This window comes from Salvelinus alpinus, chromosome 30 (assembly GCF_045679555.1).
Source record: "Salvelinus alpinus chromosome 30, SLU_Salpinus.1, whole genome shotgun sequence".
In the NCBI taxonomy this organism is placed as follows: domain Eukaryota; kingdom Metazoa; phylum Chordata; class Actinopteri; order Salmoniformes; family Salmonidae; genus Salvelinus; species Salvelinus alpinus.
The window spans coordinates 45,958,025-45,979,592 of NC_092115.1; the positions used below are offsets into that span (position 1 = coordinate 45,958,025).

A 21,568-nucleotide genomic window follows, 5' to 3' on the forward strand; every position below is an offset into this window, starting at 1 on the left:
TGCTCTTAGGTCTGAGTATTTGTCACAGTGTAGTAGGAAATGCACCTCTGTCTCTACCTCTCCCCTGGAGCAGAGTGAGCACAGCCTGTCCTCTCTGGGCAGCCAGGTTTGTCTGTGACGACCGGTCTCTATAGCCAGACTGTGCTCACTGAGTCTGTACCTAGTCAATGTTTTCCTCAGTTTTCTATCAGTCACAGTGGTCAGATAGTCTGCCACCATGTACTGTCTGTTTAGAGACAAATAGCATTGAAGTTTACTTTGATTTTTTGTGGTGTCTTTCCAATAGGTTATATATTTTTCTTTTTGTTTTGTGATGATTTGGTTGGGCCAGATTTTCTGAGGGCTGTCCCGAGGCTCTATGGGGTTGGTTTGGGTTGGTGAACTGAGCCTCAGAACCAGCTGGCTGAGGGGACTCTTCTCTGGTTTCATCTCTTGACATTGTAGAGCTGTGTGATGGAATGTTTTGGGGTCACTTGTTTTTAGATGGTTGTAAAATTTGATGGCTCTTTTTTCTATTCGAATGAGGAGGGGGTATTGGCCCAATTCTGCCCTACATGCGTTATTTGGAGTTTTTCTTTGTACTTGCAAAACAGTCTTGCAAAACTCTGCATGCAATATTTCAATTGGATGTTTGTCCCATTTGGTAAATTCATTATTAGAGAGTGGACCCCATACTTCACTACCATATAGAGCAATTGGTTCTATAACTGATTGAAAAATTTTGAGCCAGATTCTAATTGGAATTTCAATTTTGATGTTCCTTTTAATGGCATAGAATGCTCTTCTTGCTTTGTCTCTCAGCTCATTCACAGCCATGTGAAAGCTACCTGTGTTGCTGATATTTAGTCCTAGATATGTGTAGTTTTTGGTGTGTTCTAATAGAACTGTGTCCAAATAGAATTTATATTTGTCATCCTTATTTCCCGACCTTTTTTGGAATATCATTATATTTGTTTTTTTTAGGTTAACGGTCAGAGCCCAGGTCTGACAGAACCTGTGAAGACGATCTAGGTGCTGCTGTAACCCCTCTTTAGTGGGAGACAGCAGCACCAGGTCATCTGCGTACAGCAGACACTTGATTTCAGTGTTGTGTAGGGTGATACCAGGTGCTGCCGATTCTTCTAATATTTTTGCCAATTCATTAATGTAGATGTTAAATAATGTTGGACTTATTGGGCAGCCCTGTTTCACTCCCCGCCCCTGAGAGAAGAAGTCTGTTTGCTTGTTGCCAATTTTAACCGCACATTTGTTTTTAGTGTACATTGATTTAATAAAATCATATGTTTTCCCTCCAATACCACTTTCTATTAGTTTATAAAAAAGACCTTCGTGCCAAATTGAATCAAATGCTTTCTTGAAATCTACAAAACACGAGTAGATTTTGCCTTTGTTTTGGTTAACTTGTTTATCAATTAGAGTGTGGAGGGTGTAAATGTGGTCTGTTGTACGATAATTTTTTAGAAATCCAATCTGGCTTCTGCTCAGGACGTTGTGTTCGTCAAGGAAATGATGTAGTCTGCTATTTATAATACTGCAGAGAATTTTCCCCAAGTTGCTGTTAACGCAAATTCCTCTGTAATTATTTGGGTCAAATTTGTCTCCATTTTTATAGATTGGTGTGATCAATCCCTGGTTCCAAATATCGGGGACAATACCTGCAGTGAGGATAATGTTGAAGAGTTTGAGTATAGCCAATTTGAATTTGTGGTCTGTATATTTGATCATTTCATTTAAAATACCATCAGCACCACAGGCCTTTTTGGGTTGGAGATTGCATAGTTTTTCCAATAATTCTTCTTCTGTAATTGGGGTATCCACAGGATTCTGATAGTCTTTGACTGCTAATTCAAGGATTTGTAATTTTTCTTGTATATCTTTTTGTTCTGGGCTCTTTGTTATATTGCTGTAGAGGTTTGCAAAGTGATTTCTCCACATATCCCCATTTTGGATAGCCAATTCCTCATGATGAGGTTTGTTTAATTTATTCCAATTCTCCCAGAAGTGGTTTGATTCTATGGATTCCTCAATTCCATCCAGCTGATTTCTAATGTGCTGTTCCTTTTTTGTTCTTAGGGTGCGTTTGTATTGCTTCAGTGTTTCCCCATATTGAAGGCGTATATTTTTGTTGTCTGGTTCTCTGTGTTTTTGATTAGATATATTTCTCAATGACTTTCTTAGATTTTTGCAATCATTATCAAACCATTTTTCATTATCTGTTATTTTTGGTTTGCTCTTATGCTTCTTTAGATTAGCCAAGGAGGCTAATTTGTAAAATATAAAGTTTATGTTCCTAACGGACAAATTTACACCTTCATTGCTGAAGGAGAACGTTAAGGCTAAAAAGTTGTCCAGGAGAGATTGTATTTTTTGGCTACTAATTGCTTTTTGGTAGATGTCTGTACTGTTTGCACTCCATCTATAGGCTTGTTTAGTACCATGTAATTTATTGGGCCGTGATGCTTCATGGTTGGGTTCTGCTCTTCTCAGATACACTGTGATTTTACTGTGGTCTGAGAGAGGTGTTAGTGGGCTGACTGTGAAGGCTCTGAGAGACTCTGGGTTTAGGTCGGTGAGGAAGTAGTCTACAGTGCTGCTGCCAAGAGATGAGCTGTAGGTGTACCTACCAAAAGAGTCTCCTCTCAGCCTGCCATTGACTATGTACAGACCCAGTGTTCGACAGAGCCTCAGGAGCTGTACTCCGTTTTTGTTTTTCACTTTGTCATAGTTGTTTCTGTGGGGGTATGTGGGGAGGGAAAGGTTGTTGCTTCCTGGTAGGTGTTTATCCCCATGACTGTTAATAGTGTCTTGTTCTTCTGCTGTTCTAGCATTCAGGTCTCCACAGACCAGTACGTTGCCTTGGGCCTGAAAGTGACTAATCTCTCCCTCTAGAATGGAGAAACTCTCTTCATTGAAGTAGGGTGACTCTGAGGGGGGAATGTATGTGGCACAGAGGAAGACGTTTTTATCTGTCAAGATAGCCTCCTTGTTTATTTTTAACCAGATAAAGAATTCTCCTGTTTTGATCAATTCGATTGAATTAATTAGTTCAGATTTATACCATATTAGCAATCCCCCTGAGTCTCTGCCCTGTTTGATTCCTTTTAATTTAGTGGATGGTATGATTATCTCCCTATAACCTAGTGGACAGCCAGTGGAAACATCACCTCTGCACCATGTTTCCTGTAGTACTACAATATCAACATCATCAATTTCTTTCAGGAAGTCTGGGTTTCTGCTCTTTAGCCCAAAAGCAGAGGACTTCAATCCTTGTATATTCCAACATGCAACGTAAAAAGACTTCATCACTTTTTTTCTTTTCTTTTCTTTACCTTTCAAAATGAGACAAACACTCACAATCCAAGAAGAACCATTAAAATAGGACTTTTCAATTAAAGTAAACTCTTATTTTGCAAATGTGATTTGTTTATAATTTAAGATAGAATTTGTGTCATGCCACTTGGGTGGATGTAGTGTGAGAATGGTGGAGTTCATGTGCTCATCTTACCATGACCCTCGGCCCATCACATGTGAGCATAGTAGACTCAGCATTTGTTTGATGTCACTCATTTGGTTGGTGGGGGCTGGGCCAGTTGCTCCTCTCACAGCCTGTGCGTAGCTCTGCCTGCTGGGCTGTGGCTCCTCCAGGTGTGGGTCTGCGGTGGGGGGCAGGGGGGTGGGAGGCCTCGTCTGGGTGGCTCTGAAGCTGGGCTGGGGTGGTCTGTGCTGCCCTGGCTGTGGTGGGCATTGAGGTTGGTGGTGCTGTGGTCGTGGCTGGGGGGTCCAGGGTGCTGGTCCGGGATGTTGTCTCGGTGATCTCGGCAGGGTGGAGATTGCTCTGCTGTTCCTGGGTGGAGAGGTCGGGCTGCGGTTTAAAGCGACGTCCTTGAGAGTCTTGGCAAGGATGGGGACTGTCTCCCTGTACAGGTGAACATGGTCATAGAGACAGTCCAGATCGAGGGTGGGATGGTGGGCCAGGTGTACATTGGGTCGCAGGGCACAGTCCCGGGATAGGCTGGCGTTTATTCTTTGGATTGTGGCAGGGTGGAAGTCCCTCCTCTGTAGAAGGGTTGACACTATGATTCTTGTGTTGGGGAAGATTGCGGAGGCCTTCTCAATCACTCCCCGTAGTGAAGTGGCCACCCTCTCCTGCTGAGCACGCAGGTCGTTGCTTCCGGTGTGTATGATTATGTGGCTTGGCGACCCGAGATGGTTCTTATCAAGCAGCTCCATGGCACTCTGCGTTGTTGGGCACCACACCTTTCTCGTTTTGTGTCTAGGGAAAAGTTTCTTCTCCTGAACATACTTCCCATTTGAGTCCATTAACAGGACGATGTCAGCCAGTGTTTCTTCTGGACTGGGGGGGGCAGAGGGGGGGCTGGTGGGTGTTGGAGCTGGGGTGTGGCTGGTCTGTGTCGGTGCCACTGTCAGTGGGAGGCTGTTCTGTGGGTTGGGGAGGAGGGATGCAGCAGCCAGGGCTGGGGAAGTCTGGCTGGTTGAGCTGGGCTCCTCTGCTGTGTGAGGGCAGGTCATAGGGTGGTGATCTATCTGCTCCTGCAGCCTGTCCTCTGCTCTCTTTCTCTCCTGCAGCTCCTCTCTTAGTGCGGTCAGCTCCTTATTGCTGCTCTGCCTGTCTTTTTGGAGCTCTCTCACCTCCTTTGTTAGATCAGCCAGCTCTCTCTTGAGTCCGTCTCTCTCTTGCTGAACCTCTTTCAGCTGTGTTGCAAGGCTGCTGTCCTGCTCTGTCCTCACCTTGGTTAGGAGCTCCTCTAAGGTGTGGTTGTCTGGTTGCTGTTTGCTCACGCTCTCCCTGAGCAGGACCACCTCCCCCTCCAGTTTGGTGAACTCATCCATCATGGCAGCCATGGTGGTGAGGAGGGCCTGAGCCTGCTCTGCACTGAGGGGGTCGCTCTCCTCCTGGGGCGTGTCCTCCACTATGGTGGGAAGAGAGGTGCTGGATGTGCTTGTTTGGGTGGGGAGGGTAGGGGTGAGGGTGGTGCTGGTGGAGTTTCTCTTGTGGGAGGGCATGTCACTGGTGGTGTCCTTTTCTCTCTCCGCTCTCTCCTTAATGGTCTGAAAGTCTGTTTCAAACAGCCTAATGTTACCTTGCACCATGACAGTTCCAGTCTTGTAGAGGTTGATTGTTATCATGGTGCTGTCAGGGTCGTCTGTCTCTTTGATTTTCAGCTTCCACCCATTACAGATTCCCTCTTTCTTTATGCATGGGTAGTGAGAGCAGACTGCTGAGCGCCATGCATTTGGCTGGTCAGTGAGGAAGATGAGATTACTCACGTCACCGTTTTTGTAGAGGTCTGCAAAAAGGGTTTCTGGCCTCTCCTCTAGTAGTTTCTGTTTAAAAGTTTTCCTCATTGTGTCATTTTTGGCCTTTTTTGGGTAGAGAATGGATTCTGCGCTGAGGGGGAGTGGGGACATGGTATCTGTGCGCTCTGCTACTACCGCTGCTGCTGCGCTGTTCTGCTGCTCCGTTGCCATGGCAACCGATTTGTTTGTCTGCTGTTCGCGCTACTTTCAAAAATCAGCAAAAATAGTGAAAAATCCTCACACAAAAAACTGAAGATATGTTTACAGTTAGTCCGTGCTCCTTTTTGGTTTACTCACTCAGTTTGGTCGTTTGATGTAGTTGTATTAACTGCCCTTGCTAGGTTTGTTCTAGCTCGTTTCTTCTGGCTAGGTCTTTGATGTGTAGCTAGCTAGCTAGACTCAAAACTTCTTAACTTGAGGCGCAAAGTTATTTTTTTTTTTCTATTCTGAATGTATAGAGTTGTTGTTCATTACTTCTTGTCTGGAATTCTTCTTCGATTAGAGTGTTTATCTCATTCTAAAAACCAAAAAAAAATCAAATATATCAGGAGCTCATGTTGAGCATGACTCTCTCTCTCTCTCTCTCTCTCTCTCTCTCTCTCTCATGGAAACATATGTTGTGAAATAAACAATAGAAAATGTACAGTGAACATTGCACTCACAAAAGTTTCAAAGGTTTAAAAATGTCCAACTATGTACCGTGTTTTTCTTTATGATGCGCAAATAGTTCAAGTACAAAAGGGAAAATGAATAAACACAAATATAGGTTGTATTTGCAATGGTGTTTGTTCTTCACTGGTTGCCCTTTTCTCGTGGCAACAGGTCGCAAATCTTGCTGCTGTGATGGCACACTGGTATTTCACCCAATAGATCAAAATTGGATTTTGTTTAGAATTCTTTGTGGGTCTGTGTATTGAAGAAATATGTGTCTATAATATGGTCATACATTCGGCAGGAGGTTAGGAAGTGCAGCTCAGTTTCCACCTAATTTTGTGGGCAGTGTGCACAGCCTGTCTTCTCTTGAGAGTAAGGCAATGCTCACTGAGTCTGTACATAGTTAAAGCTTTCCTTAATTTAGGGTCAGTCATAGTGGTCAAGTATTCTGCCACTGTGGACTCTCTGTTAAGGGCCAAATAGCATTCTAGTTTTCTCAGTTTATATGAAAATCTTTCCAATGTGTCAAGTAATTATCTTTTTTGTTTTCTCGTGACTTGGTTGGGTCTAATTGTGTTGCTGTCCTGGGGCTCTGTGGGGTCTGTTTGTGTTTGTGAACAGAGCCCCAGGAATAGCTTGCTTTTAGGGGCTCTTCTCTTGGTTAATCTCTCTGTAGGTGATGGCTTTGTTTGGGAATATCTTCCTTTTAGATGGTTGTAGAATTTAACGTCTCCTTCCTGGATTTGGATAATTAGTGGCCTAATTCTGCTCTACATGTATCAGTTGATCTTTTACGTTGTACACAGAGGATGTTATTGCAGAATTCTACATGCAAAGTCTCAATTTGGTGTTTGTCCCATTTTGTGAATTCTTAGTTGGTGAGCAGAACCCAGACCTCACAACCACAAAGGGCAATGGGTTCTATAACTGATTCAAGTATTTTTAGCCAGATTCTAATTGGGATGTCGAATTTTATGTTCCTTTTGATGGCATAGAATACCCTTCTTGCCTTGTCTCTCATATCGTTCACAGCTTTGTGGAAGTTTACCTGTGGTGCTGATGTTTAGGCCGAGGTACAGTATGTATAGTGTCAAAATTGACACTGTATTTGTGGTCCTGGCAACTGGACCTTTTTTGGAACACAATTATTTTTGCCTTACTGAGATATACTGTCAGGGCCCTGGTCTGACAGAATCTTTGCAGAAGATCTAGGTGCTGCTGTAGGCCTGTCCTTGGATGGGGACAGACGCACCAGATCATCAGCAAACAGTAGACATTTTACTTTTGTCTCTCTTTCTCTCCTGCTCTCACTCTCTCTCTCTCTCCTTCTCTCTCTCTCTCTCTCTCTCCTTCTCTCACTCTCTCTCTCTCTCTCTCTCTCTCTCTCTCTCTCTCTCTCTCTCTCTCTCTCTCTCTCTCTCTCTCTCTCTCTCTCTCTCTCTCTCTCTCTCTCTCTCTCTCTCTCTCTCTCTCTCCTTCTCTCTCTCTCACTCTCTCTCTCGCTAGTCATGTCCTCTCAGAGAGAGAGAGAGAGAGAGAGAGAGAGACTTTGGTTGTCCACCTGCTGTTGTTTGTGTGTGAACATGTTTGATCTTGTGTACTGTAGCTATATGTTTCTGTGTTTATTTGATACTTTCTCTCAAATAAGCGCCACGTACACCTACAGTATACCTTCTCCCTGACAGTGTGTTTGTCTCTGTGACAGTGTGGACAGCGAGGTTCTCACAGGAGCCAGCGGACCAGTCTGTTGTTTTGGGAGAGAGAGTAGTCATGTCCTGTGTCGTCTACAACTACACCGGAATCGTACAGTGGACCAAGGATGGACTCGCACTGGGCATCGGAGAGGGCCTCAGGGGTGAGAGCATACACACATACATACAAAAGGATGCACACACGCACACTTAACCCAAAGGTAATTATCTGAAATGTGGTGTGCGTGTTCATCTCAGTTTGATTCACAGGTTCAATTAAGGTCAGAAGCTTCTGTCTGTCTGTCTGTCTGTCTGTCTGTCTGTCTGTCTGTCTGTCTGTCTGTCTGTCTGTCTGTCTCTGTCTGTCTGTCTGTCTGTCTGTCTGTCTGTCTGTCTGTCTGTCTGTCTGTCTGTCTGTCTGTCTGTCTCTGTCTCTGTCTCTGTCTCTGTCTCTGTCTCTGTCTCTGTCTGTCTGTCTGTCTGTCTGTCTGTCCTCCCCAGATTCAAAATGGAGCATAGCAGTGCAGTGTCATACACAGAGACGCACATGAAGAAGATGAAAGCAGACATACCGTATATGCGTTTATGCTCACATGCACACTCAAGCACGCACAAACACACACTGATCCTCTGATTCATGCACACCTGCGCTGCTTCATTGTGCCCCTTGGTGTTCACCTCTCTGGTGGTTGCTATGCTGCTGGTTCTGCTGGTTGCTATGCTGCTGGTAGGTGGAGGCAGGCAAAGATGATGTAATCTGGACCAATACTTTTGTCCCCTTCAGAATCCAAATCGATGATGTCATAATTCGGGGGTGCTTCTAGACTCCTGCTCTGCCCCCGAGTGGATGGAACACACCATGCATGGTGTGATGAGATATTGTCCTTTTCTCAATTATATTTTATCGACTCCTCTCCTCCCATCTTCTCCTCCTTTTGAAAACATCAGAGGGAAGCGAGCGGAGGCGGCAGGGAGGAGGCGCGGAGAGAACGGCTTTTTACCTCATTGAGAAAAGTCCATTGAGTCAGTTTTGCATTGTGTTTGTCTGTCTACGCGTTTGAATTCCAAATGTGTGTTCAATCTCTGAGATTCATGGTATGCCACTATTTTCATAGGTCTACATTTGAATATATTTATATTCTACGGTATGTAAATGTGTGTACGACTGGTACGTGTCTGACTCTGCCTCTCTCTCTCTCTCTCTCTCTCTCTCTCTCTCTCTCTCTCTCTCTCTCTCTCTCTCTCTCTCTCTCTCTCTCTCTCTCTCTCTCTCTCTCTCTCTCTCTCTCTCCCCCCCCCCCCCCCCCGGGCCTAGGTACCGTAAGCTGTGGGTGTACAGTGAGGGAAAAAAGTATTTGATCCCCTGCTGATTTTGTACGTTTGCCCACTGACAAAGAAATTATCAGTCTATAATTTTAATGGTAGGTTTATTTGAACAGTGAGAGACAGAATAACAACAAAAATATCCAGAAAAATGCATGTCAAAAATGTTATAAATTGATTTGCATTTTAATGAGGGAAATAAGTATTTGACCCCTTCTCAATCAAAAAAGACTTCTGGCTCCCAGGTGTCTTTCATACAGGTAACGAACGGAGATTAGGAGCACACTCTTAAAGGGAGTGCTCCTAATCTCAGTTTCTTACCTGTATAAAAGATACCTGTCCACAGAAGCAATCAATCAATCAGATTCCAAACTCTCCACCATGGCCAAGACCAAAGAGCTCTCCAAGGATGTCAGGGACAAGATTGTAGACCTACACAAGGCTGGAATTGGCTACAAGACCATCGCCAAGCAGCTTGGTGAGAAGGTGACAACAGTTTCTGTGATTATTCGCAAATGGAAGAAACACAAAAGAACTGTCAATCTCCCTCAGCCTGGGGCTCCATGCAAGATCTCACCTCGTGGAGTTGCAATGATCATGAGAACGGTGAGGAATCAGCCCAGAACTACACAGGAGGATCTTGTCAATGATCTCAAGGCAGCTGGGACCATAGTCATCAAGAAAACAATTGGTAACACACTATGCCGTGAAGGACTGAAATCCTGCAGCGCCCGCAAGGTCCCCCTGCTCAAGAAAGCACATATACATGCCCGTCTGAAGTTTGCCAATGAACATCTGAATGATTCAGAGGACAACTGGGTGAACGTGTTGTGGTCAGATGAGACCAAAATGGAGTTCTTTGGCATCAACCCAACTTGCCGTGTTTGGAGGAGGAGGAATGCTGCCTATGACCCCAAGAAACCATCCCCACCGTCAAACATGGAGGTGGAAACATTATGCTTTGGGGGTGTTTTTCTGCTAAAGGGACAGGACAACTTCACCGCATCAAAGGGACGATGGACGGGGCCATGTACCGTCAAATCTTGGGTGAAAACCTCCTTCCCTCAGCCAGGGTATTGAAAATGGGTCGTGGATGGGTATTCCAGCATGACAATGACCCAAAACACACGGCCAAGGCAACAAAGGAGTGGCTCAAGAAGAAGCACATTAAGGTCCTGGAGTGGCCTAGCCAGTCTCCAGACCTAAATCCCATAGAAAATCTGTGGAGGGAGCTGAAGGTTCGAGTTGCCAAACGTCAGCCTCGAAACCTTAATGACTTGAAGAAGATCTGCAAAGAGGAGTGGGACAAAATCCCTCCTGAGATGTGTGCAAACCTGGTGGCCAACTACAAGAAACGTCTGACCTCTGTGATTGCCAACAAGGGTTTTGCCACCAAGTACTAAGTCATGTTTTGCAGAGGGGTCAAATACTTATTTCCCTCATTAAAATGCAAATCAATTCATAACATTTTTGACATGCGTTTTTCTGGATTTTTTTGTTGATATTCTGTCTCTCACTGTTCAAATAAACCTACCATTAAAATTATAGACTGATCATTTCTTTGTCAGTGGGCAAACGTACAAAATCAGCAGGGGATCAAATACTTTTTTCCCTCACTGTATGTACACTGTATGCATACTGTATGTGTATGTGACTCTGTCTGACACTGTCTGTGTGTGTGTTGTGTGTGTGTGTGTGTACATGTATCTATCTGTGTGTATGTGTGTGTACGTCTATCCGACTTTCTGTCTCCCTCTGTGTCTCAGCGGGTGTGCTGTGGGTACGTCTCTCTCTCTCACTCTCTCTGTCTCTCTTTCTCGCTCTCTTCCAGCCTGTCCTTGGTACTGTGTGATGCGGGTACATGTCTCTCTCTCTCTCTTTCTCTCTCTTCCAGCTGGTCCTAGGTACTGTGTGATGCGGGTACATGTCTTTCTCTCACTCGCTCTCACTCTCTCTCTCTCTCTTTCTCTCTCTTCCAGCTGGTCCTAGGTACTGTGTGCGGAAAGTATTCAGACCCCTTGACTTTTTCCACATTTTGTTACGTTACAGCCTTATCCTAAAATGTATTTTAAAAATCATTTTAAACTCAGCAATCTACACACAATACCCAATAATGACAAAGCGAAAAGCGGCTTTTCACATTTTTTGCTCATGTATAAAACATAAAATACAGAAATATCTTATTTACATAAGTTTTACGACCCTTTGCTATGAGACTAGAAATTGAGCTCAGGTGTATCCTGTTTCCATTGATCATCGATCATGATGTCGAAGGAATTGTCCGCAGAGCTCCGGGACAGGATTGTGTCGAGGCACAGATTTGGGGAAGGGGACAAAACATTTCTGCAGCATTGAAGGTCCCCAAGGCCAAAGTGGCCTCCATCATTCTTAAATGGAAGAAGTTTGGACCCACCAAGACTATTCCTAGAGCTGGCTGCCCGGGCCAAACTGAGACATCGGGGGACAAGGGCCTTGGTCAGGGAGGTGACCAAGAACCCCATGGTTACTCTGACAGCTCTAGAGTTACTCTGTGGAGAAGGGAGAATCTTCCAGAAGGACAACCATCTCTGCAGCACTCCACCAATCAGGCCTTTATGAGGAAACCTGGAGGAAACCTAGGATGAACAGAGCAAAGTACTGAGAGCAAAGTACAGAGAGATCCTTTATGAAAACCTGCTCTAGAGCACTCAGGACCTCAGACTGGGACAAAGGTACACCTTGCAACAGGACAACAACCCTAAGCACACAGCCAAGACAACGCAGGACTGGCTTCAGGACAGGTCTCTGAATGTCCTTGAGTGGCCCAGCCAGAGCCCAGACTTGAACCCGATCGAACATCTCTGGAGAGACTGTGCAGCAAAAGCTGTGCAGCAATGCTCCCCATCCAACCTGACCGAGCTTGAGAGGATCTGCAGAAAAGAATGGGAGAAACTCCCCAAATACAGGTGTGCCAAACTTGTAGCGTCAGCCCAAGAAGACCTGGGTCCGTAATCACTGCCAAAGGTGCTTCAACAAAGTACTGAGTAAGGGTCTGAATAGTTATGTGAATGTGATATTTCCGTATTTTTTTTATTTTTTTTTGCAATAATTTCTAAAAACCTGTTTTTGCTCGGCCTTTATCGGGTATTGTGTGTAGATTGATGAGGGGGGGGGGGGAGTATTTAATACATTTTAGATTAAGGCTGTAACGTAATTTTTTTGGGGAAAAAGTCAAGGGGTCTGTATACTTTCCGAATGCACTGTTTGTGTACATCCCAGCAAACTTGGCCCCATGTGGATATTTTGTGAGCAAGGCGGGCAGGGGCTAGCCCACACAGCCTAGCCCACACAGGCTAGCCCACATCAAGCCCAACTTGGGGTAGCCTTACCAAAGCCCAGCACGGGCAATCCCACACCATGCCCAGCTATCTTATACTGTAGAGGCCGGGGATCATTTGAATATTTGCGGGCGTGGTTCATGTACCCCAATTCATGTTGTTAAGTTACTGTTTAAGTGATTTGTTGTGTGATGTCAACAAAAAATGTATATTGTCTGTAAAAAGACTAAGGTAAGAGAATTTGATATAAGATAAAATTTTAAGTTTCTCTGGTAAAAATATGTACAGTTGAAGTTGGAAGTTTACATACACTTACAGTTGAAGTCGGAAGTTTACATACACTTAGGTTGAGGTCATTAAGCTCGTTTTTCAACCACTACACAAATTTCTTGTTAACAAACTATAGTTTTGGCAAGTCGGTTAGGACATCTACTTTGTGCATGACACAAGTAATTTTTCCAACAATTGTTTACAGACAGATTATTTCACTTATAATTCACTGTATCACAATTCCAGTGGGGCAGAAGTTTACATACACTAAGTTGACTGTGCATTTAAACTGCTTGGAAAATTCCTGAAAATGGTGTTATGGCTTTAGAAGCTTCTGATAGGCCAGTTGACATAATTTGAGTCAATTGGAGGTGTACCTGTGGATGTATTTCAAGGCCTACCTTCAAACTCAGTGCCTCTTTGCTTGACATCATGGGAAAATCAAAAGAAATCAGCCAAGACCTCATCTGTACAAACAATAGTACGCAAGTATAAACACCATGGGACCACGCAGCCGTCATACCGCTCAGGAAGGAGACGCCTTCTGTTTCCTAGAGATGAACGTACTTTGGTGCAAAAAGTGCAAATCAATCCTAGAACAACAGCAAAGGACCTTGTGAAGATGCTGGAGAAACAGGTACAAAAGTACCTATATCCAAAGTAAAACGAGTCCTATGTCAAAATAGCCTGAAAGGCCGCTCAGCAAGGAAGAAGCCACTGCTCCAAAACCGCAATAAAAAAGCCAGACTACGGTTTGCAACTGCACATTTTCGTACATTTTGGAGAAATGTCCTCTGGTCTGATGAAACAAAAGCAGAACTGTTTGGCCATAATGACCATCGTTATGTTTGGAGGAAAAAGGGGGATGCTTGCAAGCCGAAGAACACCATCCCAACCGTGAAGCACGGGGGTGGCAGCATCATGTTGTGGGGGGGCTTTGCTGCAGGAGGGATTGGTGCACTTCACAAAATAGATGGCATCATGAGGGGAATTATGTGGATTTATTGAAACAACATCTCAAGACATCTGTCAGGAAGTTAAAGCTTGGTCGCAAATGGGTCATCCAAATGGACAATGACCCCAAGCATACTTCCAAAGTTGTGGCAAAAATGGCTTAAGGACAACAAAGTCAAGTTATTGGAGTGGCCATCACAAAGCCCTGACCTCAATCCTATAGAATATTTGTGGGCAGAACTGAAAAGGCGTGTGCGAGCAAGGAGGCCTACAAACCTGACTCAGTTACACCAGCTCTGTCAGGACGAATGGGCCAAAATTCACCCAACTTATTGTGGGACGCTTGTGGAAGGCTACCCGAAACGTTTGACCCAAGTTAAACAATTTAAAGGCAATGCTACCAAATACTAATTGAGTGTATGTAATCTTCTGACCCACTGGGAATGTGATGAAAGAAATAAAAGCTGAAATATATAATTCTCTCTACTATTATTCTGACATTTCACATTCTTAAAATAAAGTGGTGATCCTAACTGGCCTAAGACAGAGAATTTTTACTAGGGTTAAATGTTTGGAATTGTGAAAAACTGAGTTTAAATGTATTTGGCTAAGGTGTATGTAAACTTCCGACTTCAACTGTATATGATAGTAACAACTTTGTTGTCTTTCTGATACAATGTAACTCGCGGTCGATCTAAAAGGATGGGCTTATTTCAGGCAAAGTGAGGGCTGCTCTGGGGGCCATCTGCCATGGGGCCAATGTGGAACCAATGAGTGAAGGCGCATCGGCCTAATTAGAGCAGCCTACGTGGGGCCAAAATTTTAGTCCGCATCGGGCCTATGTCGTGCCAATGTGGGCATGTTTGTGGTAAAAAGATGGGCTTATTTCAGGCAAAGTGAGGGCTGACATCACCAGTTATGGGCTTCCCACACTGGGCCACACTGGGCAAATGCCTTGGGGTTTAATGTGGAGCCGATGAGCAAAGGCATGTTCGCCCAATGTGGGAAGCCTATGTGGGGCCAATATTTTAGCCCGCATTGGGCTCACATCATGCCATTGTGGACATGTTTGCTGGGATGTGTCTGACCCTCTCTCTCGCTCAGCCTGGCCCAGGTACCGTGTGCTGCGGGTGATAGACGTGGGCCAGTATAACCTGGAGATCTCTGCGGCAGAGCTGACCGATGACTCCCTGTATGAGTGCCAGGCCACAGAGGCTGCCCTACGCTCCCGGAGAGCCAAACTCACCGTCCTCAGTGAGTGTCTATCTGTCTGTCAGGAATGTGTGTGTCCAGTGCAGTGTGGACTGTATAAGCAGATTGTGTGTGTGTGTGTCCAGTGAAGAGTGTGTGTGTGTCCAGAGCAGTGTGTGACTGTGTGTGTGTTCAGTGCAGTGTGTGTACAGCAGAGTATGTGATCGGAGCTGGAGCGGAGCCTATCCAATTTGACTGGAGCATAGAGCGAGATTCCCAAAGGCCGGAGCGTCATTTCACGAGCTCAGGGCATGCCCGGCCCAGCATGCATTTGTAGTCTACTTTATTTAGCTACTGTTATGGAGTTTGCTAAATATTTTCATAAAGAATCTGATATAAAACACACAGGTGCAACATTAAGGTGACTTACAAAGATGAGGACCAAGAGCAAGAGAGGGAGTGCTGTGATGTAATGTCCACAACTAAAGAATTATTGTGGAATCTGAAAAGACACTTATCCCGAGAGCATGATGGTGTAACCTACCTTTTATGTGCACATGCTAAAAGAAAGGAACGAGGTGGGTAGATAATTGTGTCATTGTAGCAAAGTATTTATAAACCAAAAAACTGATCTCTTAAAGTGTTCATTCGTTTTTGTTCTATTATCTATACAATAGGCCATAATAGATTTTGGCCCAATAGGACTGGCATATTGCAACTTTCAAGCATTCCTTTTGATTGGGTTATTTTGCCTAAAAACCTTTAGGACTAGCTATAGAAAAATAAAAAAACAACTCAATCTCTGCCCAGCCTGGCAACAGTGGCCATAAGGGTGTTTAGGATCCCCAATGGCTTTGCAAGTGTGGAGAGGATATTCTCTGCTGCTGGCCTGTCTCTCCAGGCACCATCGCATGAGCCTGAAGCCACAGACTCTGGTCAAACTGGTGTTTCTAAAAATGTATTCAAAGGCACTGTAGACAAAGCCAAATAAGGCATTTACATTTTTTTTTTCATTCGAAGTAATGCGCAATTTATAGACTATAATGATTTAATACAACAAAATGTTGTTTACGTGCTGAGCACTTAATGTCCCTGACTCACTACCAGCCTAGTGTGTCGCACTCGCAAATGCTATCTATTTCTTTGTAGGCTATAGCCTTGAAATAATTAAAATGAATTATTTAGGCTATATTATTTCAACTCCCTGTCTGGCTCCTGACCTATTTAGAGTGTTTATATGCTGTTTAATATGACATGTAGCCAATTTGAAATGATGTGCTATTCTTACATTGACCTTTTCATGTTGATTAAAATTATTTTTATTCAAATCATATGGTTTGGTTTCAATACTTCAAAACAACATGGTAGGCCCAGGTAGTCACAAAAAATAGATAGGTGTTGGTTAAATTGTGATTTTAATGAATGGAGGGAATTTGGAGCAGCAGTTTCTTTTTTCTTTGAGCGCGGAACGGTTTTTAGCGAAGCGGTTGGAAAGGATGTGAATTTACAACTGCTCAACTCCGCTCACATACTCTGCAGTGTGTTTGTCTAGTACACTGCGTGTGTTGCCCTACAGTCCCTCCCGATGACCCAGTGATCGAGGGCTTTCCAGAGATCCTGCTGAGAGCCAATGTCTCCTATAACCTGAGCTGTGTGTGCCATGGGGCCAAGCCACTGGGCATCATCGAGTGGAAACGGGACGGGGTGGCCCTGGAGGGAGCCTTCAGCACCACCGTGAGTTACATACAGACACAGCGGCATGAACACCCATGCATATTGCCATATTGTGTCACTAAATACACCTTTAGTTGGCTCCACCCTGTCCTCCTCTTTCTTTTTTTCCATTTTCTCTCTCTCTTTATCTCTCTATCTCTCTCTTTATCTCTCTCTTTATCTCTCTCTCTCTCTTTATCTCTCTCTCTCTCTCTCTCTCTCTCTCTCTCTCTCTCTCTCTCTCTCTCTCTCTCTCTCTCTCTCTCTCTCTCTCTCTCTCTCTCTCTCTCTCTCTCTCTCTCTCTCTCTCTCTCTCTCTCTCTCTCTCTCTCTCTCTCTCTCTCTCTCTCTCTCTCAATTCAATTTCAATTTAAAGGCTTTATTGGCATGGGAAACATATGCTAACATTTCCAAAGTAAGTGAAGTAGATAATAAACAAAAGTGACATAAACAATACAAATTTATATTAGACATTACACTAACAAAAATATTCCAAAAGAATAAAGACATTTCAAATGTCATATTATGTCTATATACAGTGTTGTAATGATGTGCAAATAGCTCAAGTACAAAAGAGAAAATAAATAAACATAGATATAGATTGTATTTACAATAATTTTTTATATTTTTTATATTTCACCTTTATTTAACCAGGTAGGCCAGTTGAGAACAAGTTCTCGTTTACAACTGCGACCTGGCCAAGATAAAGCAAAGCAGTGCGACACAAACAACAAAACAGAGTTACACATGGAATAAACAAACATACAGTCAATAACACAATAAAAAAAGTCTATATACAGCGTGTGCAAATGAGGTAGGATAAGGGAGGTAAGGCAATAAATAGGCCATAGTAGCGAAGTAATTACAATTGAGCAAATTAACACTGGAGTGATATACACTGCTCAAAAAAATAAAGGGAACACTTAAACAACACAATGTAACTCCAAGTCAATCACACTTCTGTGAAATCAAACTGTCCACTTAGGAAGCAACACTGATTGACAATAAATTTCACATGCTGTTGTGCAAATGGAATAGACACAAGGTGGAAATTATAGGCAATTAGCAAGACACCCCCAATAAAGGAGTGATTCTGCAGGTGGTGACCACAGACCACTTCTCAGTTCCTATGCTTCCTGGCTGATGTTTTGGTCACTTTTGAATGCTGGCGGTGCTCTCACTCTAGTGGTAGCATGAGACGGAGTCTACAACCCACACAAGTGGCTCAGGTAGTGCAGCTCATCCAGGATGGCACATCAATGCGAGCTGTGGCAAGAAGGTTTGCTGTGTCTGTCAGCGCAGTGTCCAGAGCATGGAGGCGCTACCAGGAGACAGGCCAGTACATCAGGAGACGTGGAGGAGGCCATAGGAGGGCAACAACCCAGCAGCAGGACCGCTACCTCCGCCTTTGTGCAAGGAGGAGCACTGCCAGAGCCCTGCAAATGACCTCCAGCAGGGTTGTTGCCCTCCTACGGCCTCCTCCACGTCTCCTGATGTACTGGCCTGTCTCCTGGTAGCGCTTCCATGCTCTGGACACTACGCTGACAGACACAGCAAACCTTCTTGCCACAGCTCGCATTGATGTGCCATCCTGGATGAGCTGCACTACCTGAGCCACTTGTGTGGGTTGTAGACTCCGTCTCATGCTACCACTAGAGTGAGAGCACCGCCAGAGTGTTGGAGGCTATTTTGTAAAGGACATCACCGAAGTCGAGGATCGGTAGGATGGTCAGTTTTACGAGGGTATGTTTGGCAGCATGAGTGAAGGAGGCTTTGTTGCGAAATAGGAAGCCGATTCTAGATTTAATTTTGGACTAGAGATGTTTAATATGAGTCTGTTTGTTCTTCACTGGTTGCCCTTTTCTTGTGGCAACAGGTCACACATCTTGCTGCTGTGATTGCACACTGTGGTATTTCACCCAATAGATATGGGAGTTAATCAAAATTGGATTTGTTTTCGAATTCTTTGTGGGTCTGTGTAATATGTGTCTCTATGGTCATACATTTGGAAGGAGGTTAGGAAGTACAGCTCAGTTTCCACCTAATTTTGTGGGCAGTGTGCACATAGCCTGTCTTCTTTTGAGAGCCAGGTCTGCCTACGGCGACCTTTCTCAATAGCAAGGCAATGCTCACTGAATACATATATCTTTCTTTAATTTTTGGTCAGTCACAGTGGTTAGGTATTCTGCCATAGTGTATTCTCTGTTTAGGGCCAAATAGCATTCTAGTTTGCTCAGTTTTTTTGTTAATTCTTTCCAATGTGTCTTTTTGTTTTCTCACGATTTGGTTGGGTCTAATTGTGTTGCTGTCCTGGAGCTCTGTGGGGTCTGTGTGTGTTTGTGAACAGAGCCCCAGGACCATCAACTGCAGGTTCATCACTCTGTAGATGATGGCTTTGTTATGAAAGGTTTGGTAACCTTTCGGTGGTTTTAGGTGGTTGTAGAATTTAACAGCTATTTTCTGGATTTTGATAATTAGCGGGTGTCGGCCTAATTCTGCTGTCTCAATTTGGTGTTTGTCCCATTTAATGAGCGGTGAGCAGACCCCAGACCTCACAACCATAAAGGGCAATGGGTTCTTTTACTGATTCAAGTATTTTTTTTGCCAGATCCTAATTGGTTTGTCGAATTTTATGTTAGTTTGATGGAATAGAAGGCCCTTCTTGCCTTGTCTCTCAGCTCTTTCACAGCTTTGTGGAAGTTACCTGTGGCGCTGATGTCTAGGCCAAGGTATGTATAGTTTCAAATCAAATGTTATGTCACATGCGCCGAATACAGCAGGTGTAGACCTTAAAAGTAACACAATAAAATAACAGTAATGAGGCTATATACAGGGGGTACCGGTACCGAGTCAATGTGCTGGGGTACAGGTTAGTCGAGGTAATTTATATACAGTGGGGAGAACAAGTATTTGATACACTGCCGATTTTGCAGGTTTTCCTACTTACAAAGCATGTAGAGGTCTGTAATTTTTATCATAGGTACACTTCAACTGTGAGAGACGGAATCTAAAACAAAAATCCAGAAAATCACATTGTATGATTTTTAAGTAATTCATTTGCATTTTATTGCATGACATAAGTATTTGATCACCTACCAACCAGTAAGAATTCCGGCTCTCACAGACCTGTTAGTTTTTCTTTAAGAAGCCCTCCTGTTCTCCACTCATTACCTGTATTAACTGCACCTGTTTGAACTCGTTACCTGTATAAAAGACACCTGTCCACACACTCAATCAAACAGACTCCAACCTCTCCACAATGGCCAAGACCAGAGAGCTGTGTAAGGACATCAGGGATAAAATTGTAGACCTGCACAAGGCTGGGATGGGCTACAGGACAATAGGCAAGCAGCTTGGTGAGAAGGCAACAACTGTTGGTGCAATTATTAGAAAATAGAAGAAAATAGAAGAAGTTCAAGATGATGGTCAATCACCCTCGGTCTGGGGCTCCATGCAAGATCTCACCTCGTGGGGCATCAATGATCATGAGGAAGGTGAGGGATCAGCCCAGAACTACACGGCAGGACCTGGTCAATGACCTGAAGAGAGCTGGGACCACAGTCTCAAAGAAAACCATTAGTAACACACTACGCCGTCATGGATTAAAATCCTGCAGCGCACACAAGGTCCCCCTGCTCAAGCAGGCGCATGTCCAGGCCCGTCTGAAGTTTGCCAATGACCATCTGGATGATCCAGAGGAGGAATGGGAGAAGGTCATGTGGTCTGATGATTCAAAAATAGAGCTTTTTGGTCTAAACTCCACTCGCCGTGTTTGGAGGAAGAAGAAGGATGAGTACAACCCCAAGAACACCATCCCAACCGTGAAGCATGGAGGTGGAAACATCATTCTTTGGGGATGCTTTTCTGCAAAGGGGACAGGACGACTGCACCGTATTGAGGGGAGGATGGATGGGGCCATGTATTGCGAGATCTTAGCCAACAACCTCCTTCCCTCAGTAAGAGCATTGATGATGGGTCGTGGCTGGGTCTTCCAGCATGACAACGACCCGAAACACATAGCCAGGGCAACTAAGGAGTGGCTCCGTAAGAAGTATCTCAAGGTCCTGGAGTGGCCTAGCCAGTCTCCAGACCTGAACCCAATAGAAAATCTTTGGAGGGAGCTGAAAGTCCGTATTGCCCAGCGACAGCCCCGAAACCTGAAGGATCTGGAGAAGGTCTGTATGGAGGAGTGGGCCAAAATCCCTGCTGCAGTGTGTGCAAACCTGGTCAAGAACTACAGGAAACGTATGATCTCTGTAATTGCAAACAAAGGATTCTGTACCAAATATTAAGTTCTGCTTTTCTGATGTATCAAATACTTATGTCATGCAATAAAATGCTAATTAATTACTTAAAAATCATACAATGTGATTTTCGGGATTTTTGTTTTAGATTCCGTCTCTCACAGTTGAAGTGTACCTATGATAAAAATTACAGACCTCTACATGCTTTGTAAGTAGGAAAATCTGCAAAATCGGCAGTGTATCAAATACTTGTTCTCCCCACTGTATGTAGGTAGGGGTAAAGTGACTATGGGTGTCAATGCAAATAGTCCGGGTGGCCATTTGATTAATTGTTCGGCAGTCATAGTTTTTTGTGTGCTCTAGGGCAACAGCATCGAGATGGAATTTGTATTTCTGGTCCTGGCAACTGGACCTTTTTTGGAAAACCATTATTTTTGTCTTACTGTGATTTACTGTCAGGCCCCAGGTCTGACAGAATCTGTGCAGAAGATCTAGGTGCTGCTGTAGTCCCTCCTTGGTTGGGGACAGAAGCACCAGATCATCAGCAAACAGAAGAGATTTGACTTAAGATTCTCGTAGGGTGAGACTGGGTGCTGCAGACTGTTCTAGTGCCCCCGCTAATTTGTTGATATATATGTTGAAGGGGGTGGGGCTTAAGATGCATCCAGGTCTCACCCCACAGCCTTGTGGAAAGAAATGTGTGTGATTTTTGCTCATTTTAACCACACACTTGTTGTTTGTGTACATGGATTTTATTATGTTTTATGTTTTCCCCCAACACCGCTTTCCATCAATTTGTATAGCAGATCCTTATGCCAAATTGAGTCAAAACCTTTGAAATCAACAAATCCTGAGAATACTTTGCCTTTGTTTTGGTTTGTTTGTTTGTCAA

The 21,568-nt window shown here is 44.1% G+C and overlaps 1 protein-coding gene across 3 annotated transcripts in view; it reads left to right on the plus strand.

The window, feature by feature from the left end:
* LOC139559838 (kin of IRRE-like protein 1) overlaps nucleotides 1-21,568 on the plus strand; it is a 95,989-nt gene that overhangs the window by 43,571 nt on the left and 30,850 nt on the right. For 2 of the 3 annotated variants that reach the window (XM_071376211.1, XM_071376210.1), the window contains exons 2-4: nucleotides 7,679-7,828; nucleotides 14,633-14,782; nucleotides 16,296-16,453. In XM_071376211.1, the coding sequence (XP_071232312.1) occupies nucleotides 7,679-7,828; nucleotides 14,633-14,782; nucleotides 16,296-16,453 (458 nt within the window). The remainder of the gene's footprint in view (nucleotides 1-7,678; nucleotides 7,829-14,632; nucleotides 14,783-16,295; nucleotides 16,454-21,568) is intronic. The other variant, XM_071376212.1, reaches the window with a different exon arrangement.